Source organism: Macrotis lagotis, chromosome 1 (assembly GCF_037893015.1).
Source record: "Macrotis lagotis isolate mMagLag1 chromosome 1, bilby.v1.9.chrom.fasta, whole genome shotgun sequence".
NCBI classification, from domain to species: domain Eukaryota; kingdom Metazoa; phylum Chordata; class Mammalia; order Peramelemorphia; family Peramelidae; genus Macrotis; species Macrotis lagotis.
In genome coordinates this window covers 837504357-837526384 of record NC_133658.1, presented here as the reverse complement: position 1 = coordinate 837526384, position 22028 = coordinate 837504357, and the positions used below count along the sequence as shown (strand labels likewise).

The following is a 22028-nucleotide window of genomic DNA, read 5'->3' as shown; positions in this document are numbered from 1 at the left end:
CAATAGTTATAGCTGAGTTTGACAGAGGCGATAACTTAGGGATAAAAATCTGTTCTGGACATGTTATGTTTGAGATACACAGAGGAAATCCAGTTCAATACATCTAGGAGTCTCGTGGTACTGGACACCTAAATTCAGAAGAAAGTTAAACCCTACTGGAGCAAATTAAACAAGCAGTCATTCACCCTTCTCTTGGAAAACTTGAGTGAAAGGAAACCAGCTACCAACTGAGGCAACCCATTCCAATTGGATATAGACTGTGAGGGAGATTTCCCTAAAAGTTCCATACTGTATTCATTGCCACTTCTGCTTTTACAAAGTTCTCTTTCCTAGGCCGATCCAACTCATTTTATTTACAATTATTCAGTCCCCTCAAGTCAGTTCTCCAGAGGAAACATCACTGGTTTCTTGAACCGGTACTAGTACTGCATTGTGTTCAATCATTTCAGCTTCCGGGTTTATCTCTTTATCCCTTCCGGGTGCTATTCAAATTAGTGTCCACCTCGCAAGCCATAGCAGCCGCTGGCCTGGGCGGCCTCGGCCTAGGAAGGGATGCGCCCCGAAGTCATCCCGGGGATGCATTGTACTTAGGGAGGTGACGGCCCTGGGCAGGCTCAGGGAAGGCCCGGGATGCTCCCCAACAATTCACCCCCGTGCCTGTCCTCACCCCACCCCATCAACCCGAGGCCCTCAGTCTTCCATCACGAATACCTGAGCTTCCGGAAATTAAGACCAATCCGGTCTGCTAGGGGTGTCAGGCTCCGCCTTTTCCGTCGCTGCGCTATTGCGCCTGCGCGGTCTCCCCCTTCCCCCTCCCGTGCCATCCCCAGGACCCGCTGCGGCTTGGGGGCGGGGCCGGAGGTCACAGCGGTGGGGCTGACCCCGAGGGGCGGAAGTGACGTCTTCCACGCAAAGCTGAATCTGAGCACCGGAAGTCGCGGTCGTTGAGGTGGAGGTAGGAAAGGAGAGGCCCGGGGGCGGCCAGGGCCTTCGGGATGGAGCAGGGTGGCCCCTGAGTGACTGCTGGGATCCTTCAGCCTCTTCCTTCTCCGACGAGCGCACCCCACTACCCCCCAAGATCTTGTTCTCGTCTTCACTGGGGGGGGGGGGTTGTTGCCCGTAATAGAGCCGCCCTCTAAAGGTAACCAACATCTAAATAGGGGCTGGGGTGCCCCTGAGGTCTGAGCTGCTCCTACTTAGGAGATAATTTTAATATTTGTTCCCCCAAAAGTTCGATTCACAAATTCACCATCTTTAAACGTATTCAGCGTCTGGTACATGAACCTGGGTAGTCCAGGAGAGAGAGTCCTAGGCCAGAATCAGAATGATTCCTCTTCCTAGCTGTGTGACCCTGGACCCCTTAACCCCCTGTGCCTCTGTTTTCTCATCTGTATAAAGATCTGGACAAAGAAATAGCAAAATACTCCAGTATCTCCGCCAAGAAAACCCCAGGGGTCAAGGAGAGTTGGAAACGACTGATTTGCCATCTGTGGTATCTTTTACTTTCCAGTTCTAATCCTGTGATGATTTATTGTTTGGAAATTGGGAGAATTCTTTTTTATTTTATTTTACTTTGTTGCAAGGCAATAGGGTTAAGTAGCTCGCTCAAGGCCACACAGCTAGGTAATCATTAAGTGTCTGAGGCCAGGGGAGAATTCTTGATGGGATGAATCTTTTATGTTTACTATCTTCTGTTCAAGAACTATTCCCTTTAATTTAGAAAAAACAGATATCTTATTGTTTGATCTTGTTACCTCTTAGACTTCTCTTTAAGGATATGATTTCTCTCTCATCACACCCAATTTGGATCAAGGTACAACATGGAAACAAAGTAAAGACTGACAGAGTGCTTTGGGGGTGGGGGGTGGAGGGAAGCAAGATTGGGGGAAAAATTGTAAAACTCAAATAATATATTTAATAAAAATAAATTTTAAAAAAAGTCAATTCAGACAATGTTTAAATGGTGGAAAATGATGGCTTGTAACAGTTATTAAGAAATTAATGTCTGTTGTATGCTTCCTAATTGTAGTTGTAAGATATGCTTCCTAATCTAATTGTAACATGTACTGATTATATTGTGTGATTTGGTGCCTTAGCGTTCAAGCACATGAATTTATTGGGGCTTAGTTAATAGACTTTGTCAGAGTGAACTTGAGCAGTAAAACTAACTACAGGCTACTGAGTCTGGAACCCAGTGAGGCTCATGATATCTAAGCAGTTAAATCTGTAACTATTTAACACAAAGTATTCAAAATACTGAATTCTGTGAGAACATTTACCTTTATCATCCTGCCAGCTCTCTGACTCACGAGAGTAGTGGTCCTTAGCTAAGCAGGAATGTGTTTGATTAAGGAATTCATGACATTGAGAGGAGTGGAAGCTGTTGGACCCTGCACAGAGGACATATGGACCCTGTGCACAGGGATAGGAATACCCTGAGATTTTTGTCCCATGTGGGGTTCATTTTCACTTCTTCACTGTCCACTCTATAACTTTTGTGTATCTGAAGTACTTCCTTAAGTCTTGGCTTTATTGGGCAATAATATTTAAGACTTCCTAACATAAGAGATTCAAATATTGTTAATGTTGAGTGGAATTTTCACAATAAAACTTTATTAGGGTTAATATTCCAATTGAAGTACTCTCAGGGTTAAGAAACATTAAGACCAGAACAAACTATTATTCTTAGACTATTCTTAGAAGAAAGACCTTGCATTCCAAGCAAGGCTCCTGCCTTCTGATAAAGGTCTTTTTTACTAACTAGGAGGACAGTAGACTACTAGAAAGACCTTGCATTCCAAAAAGAATTTATGAGCCACCTGTTTTATGATAAAACTATTTTTACTAACTAGGAGGACAGTAGACTATTCCAAGAAAGCATGGTTCATTAAAATATGTGTATATATATATATATATATATATATATATACATATATATTGATATTGATATTCACACCAATTGGATGGTAAGGTAATATTTTATGAAAACATTTCATTCTTTTCTTTGGTCCTGGGTAGATTTTCACATAGAGATTGTAACTCTGGAGACCTAACCAGTGGGTTGAAGGCGGGGGAGGGACTTTGTTAGGCCACACAATCTTGCTTAGTTTGGATGTTGGTTGCAGCTCCTTGATCTCCACTACCTTTGTGAGACTTGGAGTGTGTCTTTCTCTCAAGAAAAGTAGGTTAACTTTTTTTTTTCTTTTTGCTCAGAGGAGTCTTAATATTTTTTAAAGTAGATTTTATCCCAAACAGTAGGCAGTAGGCAGAATATTTGTTGTCTTTTCCCTGATAAAGTTCTTTGATAGTAGAAAAGAAATCCTCTAATAGCTTTTTACATTTTCAAATCAAAAAATCTTCAAATCAAAGATTCTTGCTAAAGTCCCAGTGAAATTATGAAACTATTTCCTTCTGAAAGTCTTATCTCCCCTCTGAAGTATATTTCTCCCTCTCAAAATTTCTCAAGATTCTAATGCATCATACACTGGAAGCCCTGAGGAGACAAAGAAGGGACTATATCTTAGCCAAAATTATTTCTTTCCCAGCATAATTTTCTGTATACAGTGAGCACTTAAATGCTAAATGAATTGGGACAAAAGGGAAGATTAAAGGTCATAATTCTGATCATGTCATTCCCTTGTTCTAGGAGCCAAAGGGACTCCCTACTTCTGTATCATAAGTTCAACACCTTGCTTACTTTATTCTTCTCCTTCCCTAGCTTTATTTCTGAGAATTTCAACATCTGTATTTCTACTTTTTAAAATTTCTCTTACTTTTGAATTTCTCAGTCTTTTTGAATGGTAAAAACTACTTTTCTCTGCTTCATGCACATATGGGGGTGGCACTATTCTGAATTTTTCCATTACCCACAAATATTATACTAACCAAATCAAAACTTGACCCTCCTCTAATTAATAGTAACATTCTATTTTTCCACATTTCTCTAAGCCTCACCTCTTCTAAACCAATTTTCTTCCTTATTGAGTGTTCTGCAGTCCTTTTTTAGGCTATTATTCTTATTATGGTGTTTTCCTTTCTTTTCAGTTCTGACTTTGTATTTAGCTAATTCAGTACCCACTCTTTACTAATTCCTTCCAGCCTTCAAATATGTCTATCTCCCTAGTCTTTAAAAATCTTTACTGGTCCCTGCCATACACTCAGACTTTCATTCTATCTCTCTTTCCTAGCCAAACTCCTGGAAAAAGCTGTCCGATATCCATTCCTTTCACTTCTCTCATTGATTAACTCTTTACTGCCTGATTTGTGACCTTTATCATTCAATTCAATCAAATCTGGTATTTTTTGGTTTTTTTAAACTTCTTATTCTTGACCTACTATTGACCACCTTTTCCAACTGGATATTTTCTTTTCTTGTTTCTTTTTTTTTTGTGACACTCCCCTCCTAATTATCTTCAGAATTTTTTTGTAGCACATCATTCCTAGCAAGCTCAATGATAGGTGTTCCCTAAGCCTCTGTTCTGTACTCTTTTTCTTTCCCTCTTTTCCTCTACATTTTCTTTCATGACTTCATCTTCCATGGTTTAAGTTATCACCTTTTAACAGATGACTCACAGATCTACATATATGTGTGTGTGTGTGTGTGTGTGTGTGTGTATACATATTTGTATGTACACAGCCCTACCCTCTCTTGAGTTTTTCAGTCCTGTGTCACTGTTTACCTGTTGAACATTTCAAGCTAGATGTCTTGGAAACTTCAACTGAACCTACTGGAAACTGAACTCTTGCCCCACCAACTCACTCTGATTGTAAACTTACCTATTTCTGTTAAAATTTAACCTTTCTTCCAGTTTCTCAGATTGTAATCTCAGCATCATCCTTGACTCTTTATTTTTCTTCACCCTACTTATTGAAACAGTTGTCAAATCTTTCTGTTTTTCTACATAGACAACATCTCTTGAATTTCATTTTTCCTTTCTTTTCTACATACAGATATAAGGTAATTTAAAAGGTCATCATCACTCTAGCTAAGATGATTGAAGTGGTCTCTTAATTGTTCTTCTTGCTTCCAGTCTGTTTTCACTCTGGTACATTATTCACATTGCTGCCAAAGTGATTTTGCTGAACATATCACTCTCTTGCTGAGACAACTCCAGTACCTCTCTGTTACCTCTAAGATTAAAAATAATCATAATGATAAATTCCTCTATTTAGCTCTTAAAATCTTTCACAGACTAGCCCCAACCAGTTTTTTTAGCATCACTGAACATAGCATTATACATTATCACTTGGCTAATGAAGTTTCCTCTCTCAAAAAAGACTTTCCCATGTTTATTGTATCATAAAGGGTTTCTTTCCAGTTTGAATTATCTTTATTTACTCACACTTTGTATCTATGTTCAATCTCTTCAAAGCTCACAGTTTTTGATCTAATCTAAGTGGCCATCTCTTTATTCCTTTCCCAATACTGTCTCTATGCTTCTTGTATACCGGAAGGTTCTACCTATTTATCTCCACCTCATAAAATTCCTCTCTTCATCCAAAATGTAATTTAAACTGCCACTCTTTCTGCATAAAGACTTTCTTGATTGCTCCAACTGCTGGTGCCTCCCAAACTAGTATGTGTTTATATTCTCTGCATATTTATTCTGTACTTATATATGTATCTGTTTTCTTCTAATTAAAGTTAAACTCCCTGAAAGTCTTAAACTAGTATGTATTTGATTATATTCTTTGTATATTTATTCTGCATACACTAATCTATGTACCTTTTTTTATCATTTAAGTCTAAGTTCCTTGATAGTTAAGTCTTAGGTGTTCTCTGATAAAACTTGAAACTAAGGACTCTAACTAAACTTTCGAGAGACAGAACCCACAAAGGGACCCAGTGAGACAGTTCTCCTACTCAAGGTAACCTGGAAAAGAGCAGAAAGGCTCTGCTCCCTCGGTTGGAGGGGCAGCCCGCCACAGGGGTAGCCCATCAGAGCGAAAGAATTTCAGCCTCCCCAAGGCAGCTGCAGGGAGCTGGGAGCCACGGCGACTCACAGCAGCTGGAAAGTCTCCTGAGCTGCACCCTGGGGAGCACAGGCACAAAGTGGGGGAACAGCGGGGGACCTCTGCCAGAACAAGCACATGGAACCCAGCCCTCAGGGCACACAGCAAGCAGCTTAGTCTTTCAGCAGCCCAGATCCCAAAACGGAAGCAGGCGGAGCCCGTAAGCAGGAGCCCCCAGGGCATGAGCCCATTAAGCTGAGGGAGGAGAGTGAAGAGAGAGAGACTGTGGAGCTCTGTCCTCTGCCCCTGGAACAGGACTCTGGGGCTCTGACCACATTCAGATCCTGATCTCAGTCTAGCCCCCCCCCCCCCAATAGAACAGCAGGGTCCCCCCACCTCAGCCCCGTGGCAGAGCAGGGCACTTATGGTCATTCACAGACCAGGAGGATGGACAGAGCCTCACACACTGAGACCCTTGTGGGAGTGCCCCAAAAGCTCAGGAAGCACCCCAAACCCAGGCCCAGTCTGGGAAAATGAGCAAGCAGAGAACTAAGAGGAAGACCATTGAGAAATACTTTGCATATGAGCCCAAGAATGACCAAAATTCTCAGTCTGAAGATGAGGAAGCACAAGCTCCTGCATCTAAAGACTCCAAGAAAAACAGAAATTGGGCTCAGGCTATGACAGCTCAAAAAAGACTTTGAAAATCAAATGAGGGAGTTGGAAGAAAAACTGGGAAAAGAAAGGAGAGAGATGCATGGAAAAACATGAAAATGAAGTCAGCAGCTTAGTCAAGGAAATCCAAAAAAATGCTGAAGAGAATAGCATGCTAAAAACCAGCTTAGGTCAAATGGATAAAATAGTTCAAAAAAGTTATTGAGGAGAAGAATGCTTTAAAAAGCAAAATTGGCCAGATGGAAAAAGAGATAAGAAAACTCTCTGAGGAGAACAAATCCTTCAGACAAAGAATAGAATTCAGGGAGATTGATGAATTTACCAGAAATCAGGAATCAATACTTCAAAACCAAAAAAATGAAAAATTAGAAGAAAATGTGAAATATCTTATTGAAAAAACAACTGATATGGAAAACAGACTTAGGAAAGATAATTTTAAAATTATTGGAATACCTGAAAGTTATGATCAGGAAAAGAGCCTTGACATCATTTTCAAAGAACTACAGGAAAATTGCCCTGATATTCTAGAAGCAGAGGGCAAAATAGAAATGGAGAGAATCCACCAAACCCCCCCCCCCAAGAAAGAGATCCCAAAAAACCAACCCCTAGGAATATTATAGCCAAGTTCCAGAACTCCCAAGTCAAAGAGAAAATATTACAAGCAGCCAGAAGGACAGTTCAAATATCGTGGAACTGCAGTCAGGATCACACAGGACTTAGCAGCAACTACATTGGAAGCTCGTAGGGCTTGGAATATAATATACCAGAAGGCAAAAGAGCTTGGAATGCAGCCAAGAATGAACTACCCAGCAAGGCTGAATGTTCTCTTCCAAGGAAAAAGATGGACTTTCAATGAACCAGGGGAATTTCAAATGTTCCTTTTGGAATGGCCAGAGGTGAACAGAAGGTTTGATCTCCAGATACAGGACTCAGGTGAAGCATGGAGATTGGAGGAGAGGGGGAAAATATGAGGGACTTAATGATGATGAACTGCATGTATTCCTGCATAGAAAAATGACACTGATAATACTCATATGAACCTTCTCAGTTAATAGAGCAGGTAGAGGGAGCTTTTATGGTTGAAGCACAAGAGAAAGCTGAATTTGAAGATAAAATATGGTGTAAAAATGGGGTCAGTAGAAAAAGGAAATTTAATGGGAGAAAGAAAAAGGAGAGAGGGAATAGGCCAAGATATTTCATGTAATAAGATTTTTTTTTATTACAATGAGCTATTGCAATGATATGGAAGGGGCGAGGCAAGGGGGAATGAGGGAACCTTTGCTCTCATCAGAGGTGACTAGGAGAGGAAACAGCTTATATATTCAATGGGGTATAGGCTCTGGAGTAAGAAGGAGGGGGAGCAGGGGGAAGGGGTGGGGATGTGAATAAAGGAGGAGAGGATGGACCATGGTGGGGAGAGTGGTCAGATATAACACATTTTCTTTTTTACTTCTTGCAAGGGGCTGGGATTGGAAGGCCTGCCCAGGACCATAGGGCCAGGTGGATTCTGGGCCTAAGGGGTGGTATGGGGGCTCAGGGCTTCTTGGCCCCAGGACCAGGGATCTGTCTGCTGCGCCACTCAGCGACCCTACAGCAGAGTCAGAGTGAAAGGAGAAAGAAAATAGAGTACATGGTAGTGGAGAAATAAGAAAGGAGGGAGTTGTGATCAGCAATGGCAATGTTGGAAAAATATGGAAGCAACTTTTGCGATGGACTTACCATAAAGAATGTGATCCACCCATGACAGAGTTGTTGGTGTTGGAACAAAGACTGAAGCACATTTATTATTATTTGGGGGAGGGGGCAGGGCAAATGGGACTGGGTGGCCTGCCTGGGGCCACATAGCAGGGTGTTCTTTGGGTGTCTGAGGCCAGATTTGGACCCGGGTGCTCCTGGCTCAAGGGCCAATGCTCTGTCTGCCACCCAGCCACCCCTACTAATGATTACTATTTTATTTTATTTTGGGTCTTTTTTTTTTCTTCTTTTTGGTTTTTGCAGGGCAGTGGGGATTGGGTCTATGGGGCTGGATGTGGGCTCAGGTGCTCGTGGCTCCAGGGCTGGTGCTTCGTCCATTGTGCCACCTGGCCATACCTACAAGTATTACTATTATTTTTTTATTTTAATTTTTTTCTCTCCCCTTTACTTTATCACCCAAGTAAGTCTATATTCATGGGAGGAGGGGTATTTTGTTTACTCTTAAACAAGAATATTTTATTAATGTAAAAAAAATTTGTACAAAATGAGAATTATAACATAAAGTGTTCATCAGAAAAAAAAATTTAAAAAATGATTGTTTCATTCTTTGTATTTGAAAGTCCTGTTTAGTGTTTTGCCTGTATAATATAAAATGCTTACTGACTAATTTTTTTTTAATGCTTACTGACTGATACTGGATACTCAAAGATGTAACCATAGCATAAACTGGAGTCAAATTGACTGATTTTCTTTATTATTCTAAATTACATTTTTCACTATTCTCCCTTGAAATAAAGCATATCAGGTGTCAAGCATGTGACTCACAGCATGAGGTAAAACATTAAAAAATAAAATGCAGGAAGCAGCTAGGTGGCACAGTGAATAGAGCACTGGCCCTGGAGTCAGGAGAACCTGAGTTCAAATCCAGCCTCAGATACTTAATAATACCTAGCTGTGTGACCTTGGGCAAGTCACTTAACACCATTGACTCAAATAAATTTTTTAAAAATAAAAGAAGATAAAATAGAATATAGATAATGTTAGTAAGTGATTTTCTAAATAGCCCACAATGTTATATGTGGTTTAATGGTCTCATCTCCATTCTATTTGAGTTTGACAACATTGTAGTAGAATATGACTGTCATATCATCTTCTACATGATTTCTTAACTGCTCTTTTTTTTTTGGTGGGGGAGAAAAGAATTTAGTTCTAAAAATGGATTTTTATCACCAGGGATTTATGGTTTCAACTCTTTGTGAATTCCATATTGAAAAGAGGAAAAGCCTCAGCGATATCAGAGGGGAAAGTGTCAAGAAGCACCTGTCCAGGTTAGTAAAGAAAAAGCAAGCAAATGAAATTCTTTACAAGCAGTAGCTCAATGAAATTTATTTGTCAGATCCTTCTTTCACAATTTGGGGGAAGTCCAAAAATTCTTCCATTTTCTTTAATAGCTTAATTTTCTGGGGCTGTCACTATCATTTGCTTAGATACAAAGTTATGCGCCAGTTAAGTAATTTTATAGGGTTTTTTTTCCTTCGTCTGACTTCCACTATTCTGTTTTCTAGAAGGAATTCTTGTTTGTCATTGTGTGTCATTTAATGACTATTTCATGACCTGAGACACAATTTGTTTTGTCTTGGACAATTGAATGCACCTTTGACTTCAATTCTGATGAAATTACTCTCTTCAAATTAAGTATCATTCTGCTTTATGGAATAAATAAAAGATAAAACTTGTTATAAAGCAGTTTCTTTTGACCTAGAACAGAGCATAGATGTTAGTGACATTTTATAAAATTTCTTTCAGATTCTCTTAATCTGGTCAGTTGGAATGAAACCAAAAATTATAACCAGTAGATATTCCCTAGAATTCCAAAGTGGGAGAATCTGTGGTCTATGATATCATTTTATAGAAATATCTAAGCAACTAGGATAGATAATTTAGAAATGTAATCATCATTAACAGAATACCTTTTAATAAAGGGAATTTATCTTAACAGAATTCATTTGGGAATAATTTTAGTCCAGAGTCAGTCTTTGTTCCAGTCAGTCTTTGTTCCAGTGAAGTCCTTCAGAAACTTTTCAAGACACAAACTTAATAAAATATATTCTGGAAGAAAATTACATGAACACAATGAGTGTGTCAAAGCCTCTGAGAGAAAATCCAATTTTATTTTATGAGAGAATTTGTAAGAGAGAAATGCTTATAAGTAATGAATGAATGTGGTAATATCTTGAATTCCATGGGAATTATTAGACAGAAGAATTCATGCTACAGTGAAATCCTTTGAATGTAATGAATATGGAAAAGCCTTAACAGCAAGGGGGATTCATTGCCCTGAGATGACATGCTGCAGTGAAATCCTTTGAGTGAAATATACGTGGAAAAGCTTTCAGTCACCAGGCAAGTTTGAGAGAATTCATGCTAGACAGAGATCCGTTGAGTTTTATGGATGTGAGAAAGCATTCAATCAGAGAGGAAACCTTATTAGACATCTGAGAGTTCATTCTGGAATGAAACCCTTTGAATGTGATGAATGTGGGAAAACCTTTACTAATATAGGAACTCATTAGCCGTCAGAAAACTCATACTGGAGTGAAGCCTTTTGACTAGTGAATGTGGAAGGTACTTCTTGATGATCACCAGATAATTTACACTGGAATGAAACCTTTTGAATGTAGTGAATATGAGAAATTATTTAAGAGGGGAAACCTAAGTATAAACTGGAGAAGACATACTGGAGTGAAACCCTTTGAATGTAGTCAATTCAGGAAAACCTTAGGAAATAAGGGAAATCTCACTAATTTTCAAAGAATTAGCTAAGTGAAACCCTTTGAATGTAGAGAATGTGGGAAAACCTTCCAAACCAGAGAAAATTTGACAACACATAGGAGAACTCATACTCTGATGTATAATGAATGTGGAAAAGATTTTAGAGGGAATGGAACTTTGCTTACATACTGGAGAACTCATACTGGAGAGAAACCTTTTGAATATAATAAATGTGGAAAAACCGTTGATGAGAGAGGAATCTTAAAAGAACATGAAAAAGTTCATAGAGGAGAGAAATTTTTTGTAATGTGTGAGAGCTTTCTTTGAGAGGGGAAATCTTAATTGACATGAGAATTCATGTGAGAAAAACACCTTTAATTGTAATGAATGCAGAAAAGATTTTGACCTCAATGAAAGTCTGATTAAACATAAGAATTCATACCAGAGAGAAAACCTGCATAGTGAACATGGAAAGGCCTTTAGCAATTAATTATCATCCCTGATTTATCATTAGCAATCTCATAATTGAAGAAAATTATGTAAAAGGAAGGAACATAAAGTTTTAGTCACTTCAGTCCCACTCAGAGTAGGTTATATGCTCCTTGAAGATAGGGATACTTTACTTTTCTTTTTATTCTTTTCACTGACCATAATATTTAGCATGTAAGAATACTAAGGGTAGAAAAGCAGCAAGGTGGCACAGTGGATAGGACCCTGGCTCAAGTCAGGAGGAAATGAGTTCAAATTTGACCGCAGACAACAACACTTACTAGCTGTGTGACTGGACAAATCACTTTACCCTGATTGCCTCCCATCTAGGCCATCTTCAGTTGTCCTGATTTATATCAGACCATTGGACCCAGATGGTTCCAGGGGAGAAAGTGAGACTCACTTAAATTCAATTCACTTACATGGCATCTCATCCCTGCTGTCATGGTCTTCTTCAAAAATGAAGGACAAACATCAATAAATGTTGAGTATAGTTAGTAAGTAAGACTATACATTTTATATGAGAAATGCCAGCAAAATAATAGGAAGAAAAAAATTCTGAATTACATTTACCTTGGGAACAATTTTGCTATAAATGTTATGTTTAACAATTTCATGTAAAAATGTGGGGAAAACTTCACAAAAAATTATCTTGTATTAAATACTGGAAGGTCAAGATTACAAGATTTATTAATAGTTACTATTTTCTTCTTTTATCAAACTTTATTGTAAAATAGAAGAATAAATCCATAGCAAGAGTGCCTGGTATGTTTTCTTTTTTTAAATTGATCATTTTAGCAAAGACTCAGAATTTTTAAATCGCAGAGTAAATTCACATTTCATTTTTATTCTTAATTTAATAACTTCAAAAAAATGAACATTCTGATTCCAAAAAAGATAAAAATTGCCTACATTTAAAAAATAATCCTTATTTACATTTTGCTAAAGTGTGAATATTTACTTTGATAATATGACAGCAAAGAAAAGTTTGCTTTTTTCAACTGTTTTTTTTTTCCTGTGCATTTTTTCCTGGGTGATATTTATTAATGTATATATTATGTCTTCATGTCATATAAACCTTCTAATTTAAAAAGAATTCACATATTGCTAGTTGTACATCTACATTCCACCACTTTGAAAGATCAGTTTGTTATTCTCCTATCATAGAACATGTAAACTGTTTTTAGTTTTAGTTTTTGGTTTTCTATTTTGAAATGCACCACATGATACATTAGCAGAAAGGAAAAAGCAGATGGTAATTTGTATGAAACTAGTAAGGACATGGGATAATTGATGGATAGGTATGAGCTCTCTTGGTATACATGTAATATCAATAAATGACCATTGAGTATGGTCTAGATGGGATTCTCTTCTGCTGTCAGTCTAAATAGCATGTAAAGGGGTTTTCCAACTCAGAAAACTGTTATTCTGTATTATTTGAATTCTTTATCAGAAATACATGCTCTCAATTCTTTGAATTCTTTATCAGAAGAGCCAAAGTTTAGGGAAGACTTTAACTAACTCAGGTCCCAAGTGGGACTTGGGTGAGCCAAGACCATCAGAAAAATAAAATGCTATTTAAGCTGCAGTGGGAATTCACTGGGAATCTGTCTAGTTCTAGCCAGAAATCATCCCCTTCTAGTCATCTATGTCCTGTCTTTGGGAGAGGGCAGAGTATGCAGAAGGGAAAGCTGTGAAAGGAGGGGAAAATTTCAAGAATTAAAAAAAATATTTAGTTAGTCTTTCCTTTTTTAGGGCCTTAATTCCCAAGTTTCCCCCAACACCACACACACACACACTCTTAAGAGCTATCACTTATAACATTTTTTTAAAGCAAGAGAAAATTATTAAGCAATTAGTAACCTATAAGAAAAACTTATGTGCAGAGCTCCACATCTGTTTGTTTCAACCTCTACAAAGTGAATAGGAAGAGATGTCCTCATAAGGGTCAACCTGGTATTTTGTAATTTCAGTCCTTAGTGTCAGTTATTTTGTGGTAAAGGTGCTTTACATTTACACTGTTGTAGACGTTATTTATATTTTCCTTGCTTTACTGACTTTACTTTGTAGTAACAGTTCATCTTTTAATGCTTCTTTTAAAATTATTTTAAAAACGATATAACCCTCTATTACATGTACCACAATTTATTTAGCCACTCTCTACCTTGAAGGACATCACATTTTGAAAAATGTTGCTCTTTTGTTGTATATGGATTCTTCTTTTTTTAAAGCTCTAAAGTTTATGCTTCCTAAGCAATTGCTAAGTCAAACAGTATGAGCATTTTACATAAATTCAAATTGGTTTCCAGAATGACTATCACTTTACATCTCTTTCACTCTTGTCTCACACAAAAAGGTGGCCTTTCTCCCTTCCTATATAAATGATTTGATTGCATGTCATTTGTTCTTAAGAGTGCCACCTCTGTCATTTTCCCTTTCTCACTTATTTTCATTCTTTTTTTATCTATTGGTTCTTTTCCTACTGCCTACAAATATGCCTGTCTCCTCTGTCCTGAACCCTTGCTTGATCCTTCTAAGTCCACCTTCATCCTCTGTCTCTTTTGTCTCTTTGAGTGCATAAGCAGTTAGAGTAGTGTGATAACATTACCAGAAGATGAAGGTGGTACTGGATTGGATGTACAACTATCCTTTCGTGTCCTTTTGTCCTGTTAATTTTTCTTCCATACATTCATATATGTCCCTAACATATGATCTTCATGAATTCCCAATTTCTCACTAATTGTATATGCTAGTGTCCCTGTATATTTATAGGGGAAATGTTGTGTAATGAATTTTAGTATTTTACTTTTATATTATTTCTCTTTTCTTTGAACCAGCTGTGACTTCTGACCAAAAAAAAGTGCAAATGCATCATTTGGGGCTCATAGTGAAACTTACTTTAAAATAAATAGTCTAGGGTCCCTACTTATAAAAAGAGGGTGCCCCAAGGGCTATCAGAAGATTCCTTACTGAGTAGAAGTTTGAACTAAATTATCTCTGAAATCCTTTATCACTCTCAAATTCTGAGAATTTTCATAATTCTGATAGTCTTTTATAGCCATACCCTAAATTCTCAGGAAGGGAAGGAATTTTAAACCTTAGGAAATGCATTTTCAAACTTCGTTAGAGTTCTAAAGAAGGGCTCACTTTTCCCCCTAAGGATGTTTCAGACACCTCATTATGATGGATGCAAATTCTCACAATAGTTCAGGGATCAAGGACAACCCCTGGGAGACCTGATATAGACAATACCATCCACATCCAAAGGAGAAAAAAAAATGTGGAATTTGAAATGTATATGATGTTCACTTTTTATCATACTTTTCCTTCCTCTTTAATGGTTTTTCTCTCTTTCCCCTTAATCCTAATTCCTCTTATTCAAAATGACTAATATGGGTAAATGTTATATGGATATATTATTATTGAACATCTATCTTTTTTCGTGATTAAGCTTTGATTGCAAATTGTTCTTCAGAATACATTATTCCATTCATTTCTACATTTTCTAGTGTGTGCAGCATAGACTTATGTATTTTAATTACTCTTCAGTTTGACAAAAATTGTTTTTAGCACAGAATGCTAAGAAGGCAGTGGTCCATCAAGGTTCTAGCAAACTTCTGCCACCTGGAATTTGTTTTTTTTTCCCCCATGGCACATGAAGTAGGTATGTGAGGTTGGATTCTGTTGCAAGTTTGTGGGTCAGGCCTTTGGATTGACTAGTGTGGCCTTGCTGGTGGTGTAGTGGGTAATGATAATGGAGGTGTTTCCTAAGCACTAGGTAGACATTAGTTTGTTGTTGGGTTTTTTTTTTTTGCTTTTTTTTCCTTTAACTTCTTTTTGAGTTTTAGGTGTCCCTGACCATGGAGACTGGTGAAGTTGCTTTTTTGGGGTATACACCTTCTCTTTGGAAAAGTTAAGAAATCGAGGGAATTTGAGAATTAGAAGATTCCCTCATTTATCTTATTGGTCATATGACCAGATATTTTATTAGACGGTATTTGCAATGAAGCTGAATTCTTGCATCAACTACTCTTTATTTTGAACTGTGAATTGGCTGTCCTGAAGACATTTCAAACTCACCATGTCCAAAGAGAACTCATTATCTTTCCCTTCCCACCTCAACTTCAAGCTTCTGATAAACTTATTATTGCTGTTAAGGGTACAACCATCCTTCCAGTTACTGAATTTCTTAACCTGAGTTTCATTTTTAGCTTTCTACTCTTACTGCACATGTTCAGTAAATTGCCAAATCTCATTTCTGTCCTTATGAAATCTCCCACATAGATCACTTTTATTGTTCATACCTGTAATACTCTAATTAAAACCCTTTTCACCTCTCACCTGGCTTATTGAAATGGTCTCCATATAGTCCTTCTCCTTCATACTTCTCCCCAGTACAATACATTCTCCATGTAGCAGCCAAAATGATTTTCAAAAGGTAGGTTTGACTATACATAGTCACTCTACTTAAATTCCAGTAGAGCCCAAGTACTTCTAGAATCAAATATAAAATCCTCAGTTTTGGTATTCAAATGTCTTCACAACTTGGCTACATCTTACCTTTCCAGCCTTCTTATATATTGTTCCTCTATACACTGTTCCACTATGCTGGCCTATTTATTGTTCCTACCCAACACAATTACCTCTGGCTTCTTATCTCTACACTGGCTGTCCCCCATCCCATGCCTGAATTGCCATCTCTTCTCAACTTTAAGATTGAGCTCATTAGCCATCTTTTATACAGTATTTCCCAACTGTTAGTGCACTGCTCTCCAAAGTTTCTATATCTCTGCTTTAGATATAGAATGTCCCCAAGGTTTTAAATGCAGTTTTAAGTCTTAAATTCCAGAAGTCTAAATGCAACAAACTTACTGAAAACTTTGAAAGATTATTTACAATGTGAAAATATTGGTGTTTCCAATTAAATTTCATCATAACCACAGTCTTGTGCTCTATATTGCTTTAGTGAGTTTTTGAACTTTGTAAAATATTTTATCAGCTGCTGCTCAGTGATTACATATTAGCCTAAATTATCTTGCAAGGAAAAGTGACAATGTCATCTGCCCATAGTAGCTTTCTTACTACTGCTTTTCATTATTCTGTATTTCATCCACTAGGTGAGGATGTATCTCTTTTAGGACCTTATAGAAGTAGTCTTTGGAGTTCTTGTCCCAAGATATGCTCAAACTAAACAGTTGTCTCATTTTATCAAGGTTAGTTTTCTCTGCCCGTATCTGTACATATTCCTCATTACTGAGGAAATGACTGTAAAGTTTGTTGAGGATCATGTCCACTGATGTTACTCGAGAAATTAATTGATCCCTGTGTTGATCAACAAAGTGATGTCCTGGAGAGACTAGTGGAGCTTCTGGTGCTGGCAGAAAGTTAGAAATCTCTTAATGCAGTAATAAATAGTTCCATGGCTTCCTGTCTCTTATTTCTACCATGAGCATTCAACTCCCCATCTTCTGTCTCTTCCTCCATCCTAACTAAACATCTGAAGCAACCACTATCTGTCCTTAAGGTTTATGCTCATTCAGGCCCTAGGGCAGTTTTTGTAGTGAGTATAATCAACTTAAAATGGAATATCTACACAATCTATGAAGACCACCAGGTCTTTTCATTGTAATGTGCGTGAATCTGAATTCTTCTACAACCCCAGTCAATCTAGCTATAGAGACGTGAACAGTCAGTATATTCCCTTCTGCATCACTCTGGACTCAGGCTTTAGGCATTATTAAACCATTTTTTGTCTTTCTGGATGCTTGGAATATACAGGGTGACACAAAAGTCTGGCTGCAATTTTAAGGTACTGAAGTTTTTGTCCTAAACAGATTTGTCCTAAACCTTGTTTTGTCACCCTGACTGTGTCTGTGCCTTTGGTCACACATTATGCCCTCTCTATATAAGCCATCTTTCCCCCAGTTCTCTGATAATTAAATCATTGCCCAAGAAGATCCACATCTGAGTGTCTGTAAGAATGAGGATATTACTAACCTGAGAGAGCTGAAGAGACTGGGTCACAAGCAAGTTCAAGATCTCCTGGGAGAGAGAAAAGAGTAATGAGATATTAATCAAACTGTTGACTCATGTCTGATGCTCCCAGGACTCCTTGGGTCCTTGGCGTGGTGAGGTGATGTCTGATTCTGCAATGGGTCTAGAAGGTGTGGGGAAAGAAGAAAAGGCCCAAATTAAAGTAGTCAGAGATTCCTATAGGGTGGGAATGAAACATTCTGTCATTCTTACCTTACAGTGAATAATACACTGAAGACTAAATAATAAGAAAAGACTTATTCGGATCCCAATTTCCATGAAATGTGCTTTTTGTCATGGACCTCATACAACAGGAAAACATTTCTTTTCCTCTTGGTTGGTGCTTTAATTAATACTTAGGGAAGAACCAAGTTGCATATATATTAGTCATATTAAAATTAATTTATTTACTTTTTCACTTTTTTGCAACTTTGATTCTTTGTTTTTATTTTTTTTGCAAGGCAGCAGGGTTAAGTGACTTGCCCAAGGTCACATAGCTAGGTAATTTATAAGTGTCAGAGGCTGGATTCGAACTTGTATCCTCCTGATTTCAAGTCTAGAGCTCTATCCACTGTGTCACCTAGCTGCCTTAAAAACATTAGAATGGGCTGAATAAAAACACAGAACCATTCTTGAGATAGTAAAATCCATTCCCAAGTTACTGATCAGCAAGGATTGACCCACTAGCAGACTTTAGCAATTGTCCAAGTGTGAGGTGGACCTGCACTAGAGAGGGGGAAGTATCAGAGGAGAGAAGAGGATTTATTTGGGAGAAATTAAAGAGATAAAATCAACAGGCCTTGACAACATATCAGATGGGGAGGAGTGAAAGATAATGAAGAAATAAAGAGGACCTCTGGATGTTGAGCCTGAGGGACTGGGAAGATGGTGTTTTCCTTTAGTAATAGGAAAGTTTCCTAGTAGGGAATGTTTAGAGGAAAGGTAATCATTTCAATTTAAGGCATGTTTAAGTTTAAAATGTTTATCAGACATAAAGTTTGAGATTTCTAAAAGACATTTGGACATATGTGATTGAAGGTCAACAGAGGAGTTAAGATAGAAAAGTGAGTTCTAAAATCATTGACATAGAATAAGTCAGAGGGAGCTGATGAGATTCCCAAATAAAGTAATAATGCAAATATATCTATGCTTTGCAGACATCTACACACACACACACACACACACACACACACACACACACACATACACACACACACACACACACAGAAAGCTTCCCATTCCTTGCTGAGTGTCTTACCTGATCTTACAAGTGTTTCCCAGATCAGTTTTCCATTTTGATCATTCAAATTCAAGCTGATTTCCTTCTTCACATTTCTAGAGTGAATCTCAGAGAATCTCTGACACTCTTCAGCACTCTGATAACAGAGTTTTAGTTCCTGGAGAGAGAAATACGAATAGTATGTATAGATTACAGGTTCTCAGAACAGAACCAAATCAAACCAAGTATGGCCATGCCCTTAAAAAAGTAGTGTATTGGGGGCAGTTAGGTGGTACAGTGGATAGAACACCAGCCCTGGAGTCAGGAATACCTGAGTTCAAATCCGGCCTCAGAAGCTTAATAATTGCCTAGCTGGGTGGCCTTGGGCAAGCCACTTAACCCCATTGCCTAGCCAAAAAACCTCAAAAAAAAAAAGTAGTGTATTAAACTAATTCAAATTTGAAATTTACTTCATTGTTAGTTTAATGTAATCCAGATCTTTATCTGATGGTATTTCAAAAAACTAAGATACATATGACTAAAAAGCTTAAGAATTATGACAGGGACACATACTGAATCAGAGGATTTTGCTGAGATTTGCTGAATTTACTGAGATGCTTTGAATGAAAAAAAGAGATGCTTTTACCACAGGAGGTGATCCACCAGTATCACTTACTGTAGGCATTATTTTCAAGTGTTTTGATCCAGATACTAAGAAAAGAGAGCCGATATAGAGTGGAGTTACTGGAGGTGGTTTATGCAAGCGTAAAAAGTGGAACTTTTCTTCTTCTTCATCTATAGCCTGAAGAAAGAGAAAGAAAAATTTTCAACATGAGAAATCTCTATTTGTCCCAGGAGAGCATACAGGAAAGCAACAGTTACTTTCTTTTTTTTCTTTCTTTTTTTTAAAGACTTTTCAAGGCAATGGGGTTAAGTGGCTTGCCCAAGGCCACGTGGCTATGTAATTATTAAGTGTCTGAGGTTGCATTTGAACCCAGGTACTCCTGACTCCAAGGCCAGTGCTCTATTCACTGCGCCACCTAGCCGCCCCACAACAGTTACTTGCTATATATGTCAACAGCCTTCACTATAGAACCGATATCAAACTGGGGACTATAAATTAGTTGTCTGCATCTTTAGACAACCCCTAAGTACTTTTTGTTGATTGATACTTAGGACAATTTTAGCTTACCTTCTTTATTGTACAGTCACTGGGGATCAGATATAAGTGGAGTGTGATATCCTTATCCCTGAGACGGTGGTATATCAGAGTTGTGGCATAAATGGGAAGGAATTTAATGGTAGAATGTAGAATTCTCAGCAGAACTCCCATGGGAGAGAAGCTTGGGTTTTCCAGGATCACATGGGATGGCTCCACTCTTATTGGGTTCTCCAGAACCATACCCTCCTCTTTAAAATGGGCAATTTTGAACAAAGAGATATCAACTTTTCCTCCTGTAAGAGAATTTCAATAAAAATTTCTTCCTATTCTTTCCTTTTTTGATTTCTTCTAGTAGTCAAGGGAACTTTTTTTGTGTGACCTTAATGGAATGGAGAGTCTGTACTATATAGTTACAGAGTCAGTCTCTCATTTAAAAAAGAGGAATTTAACTAAAGCTTTAAGTTAAAAAGAAATTCTTTGGACAATTTTTAAAATCAAATTAAGGAAAATGAGTAGAAAAAATTAAGATAGAAAATCATGACTAAGAAAGAAAAGTATGTATTAACTTTTTATTAAGTTCATTTGTTTTTCTAACTACATGCAAAGATGGTTTACAAATATAATTTTGGTAAGGTTTTGAGTTTCATGTTTTTCTCCCTCCCTGCCTCCCTTCCCTCCCCTTCCCTCTCCCCTGACAGAGAGCAATTTAATCTACATTCTACAAATATAACTGTGTTAAATATTTTTCCACATTAATCATGTTATAAAAGAAGAACCTAAAGAAAATGGGAAAATCCATGAGAGTGGAAAAAAACATGAAACAATATAAATTTTAAAAATTGAAAATAGTAAGCTTTGGTCTGTATTCAGACTACATAACTGGATGTAGATGGTATTTTCCATCACAGGTCCTCTGATATCACTGATTATAATACTACTAAGATGAGTAAAACCATTCTATTTCATCAGTGTGTATATTAATACTTGACTAATGATTAACCATAACATTACTAAGAACCCTACATATTTTATAAAATTACTCCTAAGTTAAAATGCTTGAATTTAATGTTTCCTTAGATTCGATTATTTTTCCGTGGAATTAACGATTATGACAAGCTCTGTCCGTTTCCATCAGAACAATAAAGTGTGATCTCAGCAATAGACTATCTACTTTCTGACAATTAGCATAGTTGAAAAAGGAGAGTAATCATCAGTTAGCTGGCCAATTAGCAATGAATGCTTTGGTCATAGTAACTTATTAAATAAAATCATAAAATGCCCTTTCATTTCTATGCAGTTTCCTTTTTGTCTTCAATATTTGTGGTAGATTAGTGAAAAAGCAGGTGGTTTTAAGAATTATAGTGCTATGAGGAGAGATTGAGTTTAGTGGATCCAATATGTGAGCCCCAATAGAAGGCAAAGAGGCTACCTAAAGAGAGAAAAACTGGCCCAGATTGGAAAAGCCCAGAAGGATGAGTTTTGTGCCAGTGAGGGAAACTATGAGTGACTGTTATACTTCTTATTTGGATAAGATAGAGAGATCCATTCTCAAAAACAAAACAATAAGCCAACAAATGTATGATTCTTGAAAGATATAACAATGGTATACCATTGTGCTGACTAACATTATTGAGTGAGGCATAAACAGGAAGGAGCATGTTCTACTCTCAGAGGCAATCCAGAATAAGAATCTTTGCCAAATAAGAATTTCCTAAATATTATTAGATTGTCCAGATATTTCTCTTGGCAAATGATACTGTTTGATTTCAGCAATGCCAACTCCTAAATAAAATCCATGAGTGCTTAAAAGTTTAAGAATTATTACTTGAAGGATAAAAATAAAGTTTAAAAAATGAATTCACTTCTCAGTTATGTTTTGTGAAAAATGCCTGATCTTATTCTCATCTAATTTTTCTATAGTGTGACCTTTTCTATTCAACTGGCATATCCATTCTTAATTTTCTATAATATATGGGATAAGAGTTGTTTAAATCCCTTTTCTACCAAATGTAATTTCAGTTTTCCCAATAT

The 22028-nt window shown here is 37.4% G+C and overlaps 1 protein-coding gene and 1 long non-coding RNA gene across 2 annotated transcripts in view; one reads left to right on the top strand and one right to left on the bottom strand.

Annotated features, from left to right (window-relative positions):
- The first annotated feature begins 495 nt into the window (after positions 1-495).
- LOC141508598 (uncharacterized) overlaps positions 496-22028 on the top strand; it is a 92130-nt gene continuing 70597 nt past the window's right edge. The window contains exons 1-2 of the long non-coding RNA XR_012474463.1: positions 496-1141; positions 9556-9650. This is a non-coding gene — a long non-coding RNA (uncharacterized LOC141508598). The remainder of the gene's footprint in view (positions 1142-9555; positions 9651-22028) is intronic.
- Positions 12498-22028, bottom strand: part of LOC141510241 (NACHT, LRR and PYD domains-containing protein 1a-like) — a 66926-nt gene continuing 57395 nt past the window's right edge. The window contains 5 exon segments of the mRNA XM_074220238.1: positions 12498-16957; positions 17581-17625; positions 18875-19013; positions 19512-19637; positions 20028-20290. Of these exon segments, the coding sequence (XP_074076339.1) occupies positions 16665-16957; positions 17581-17625; positions 18875-19013; positions 19512-19637; positions 20028-20290 (866 nt within the window). The 3' untranslated portion in view covers positions 12498-16664.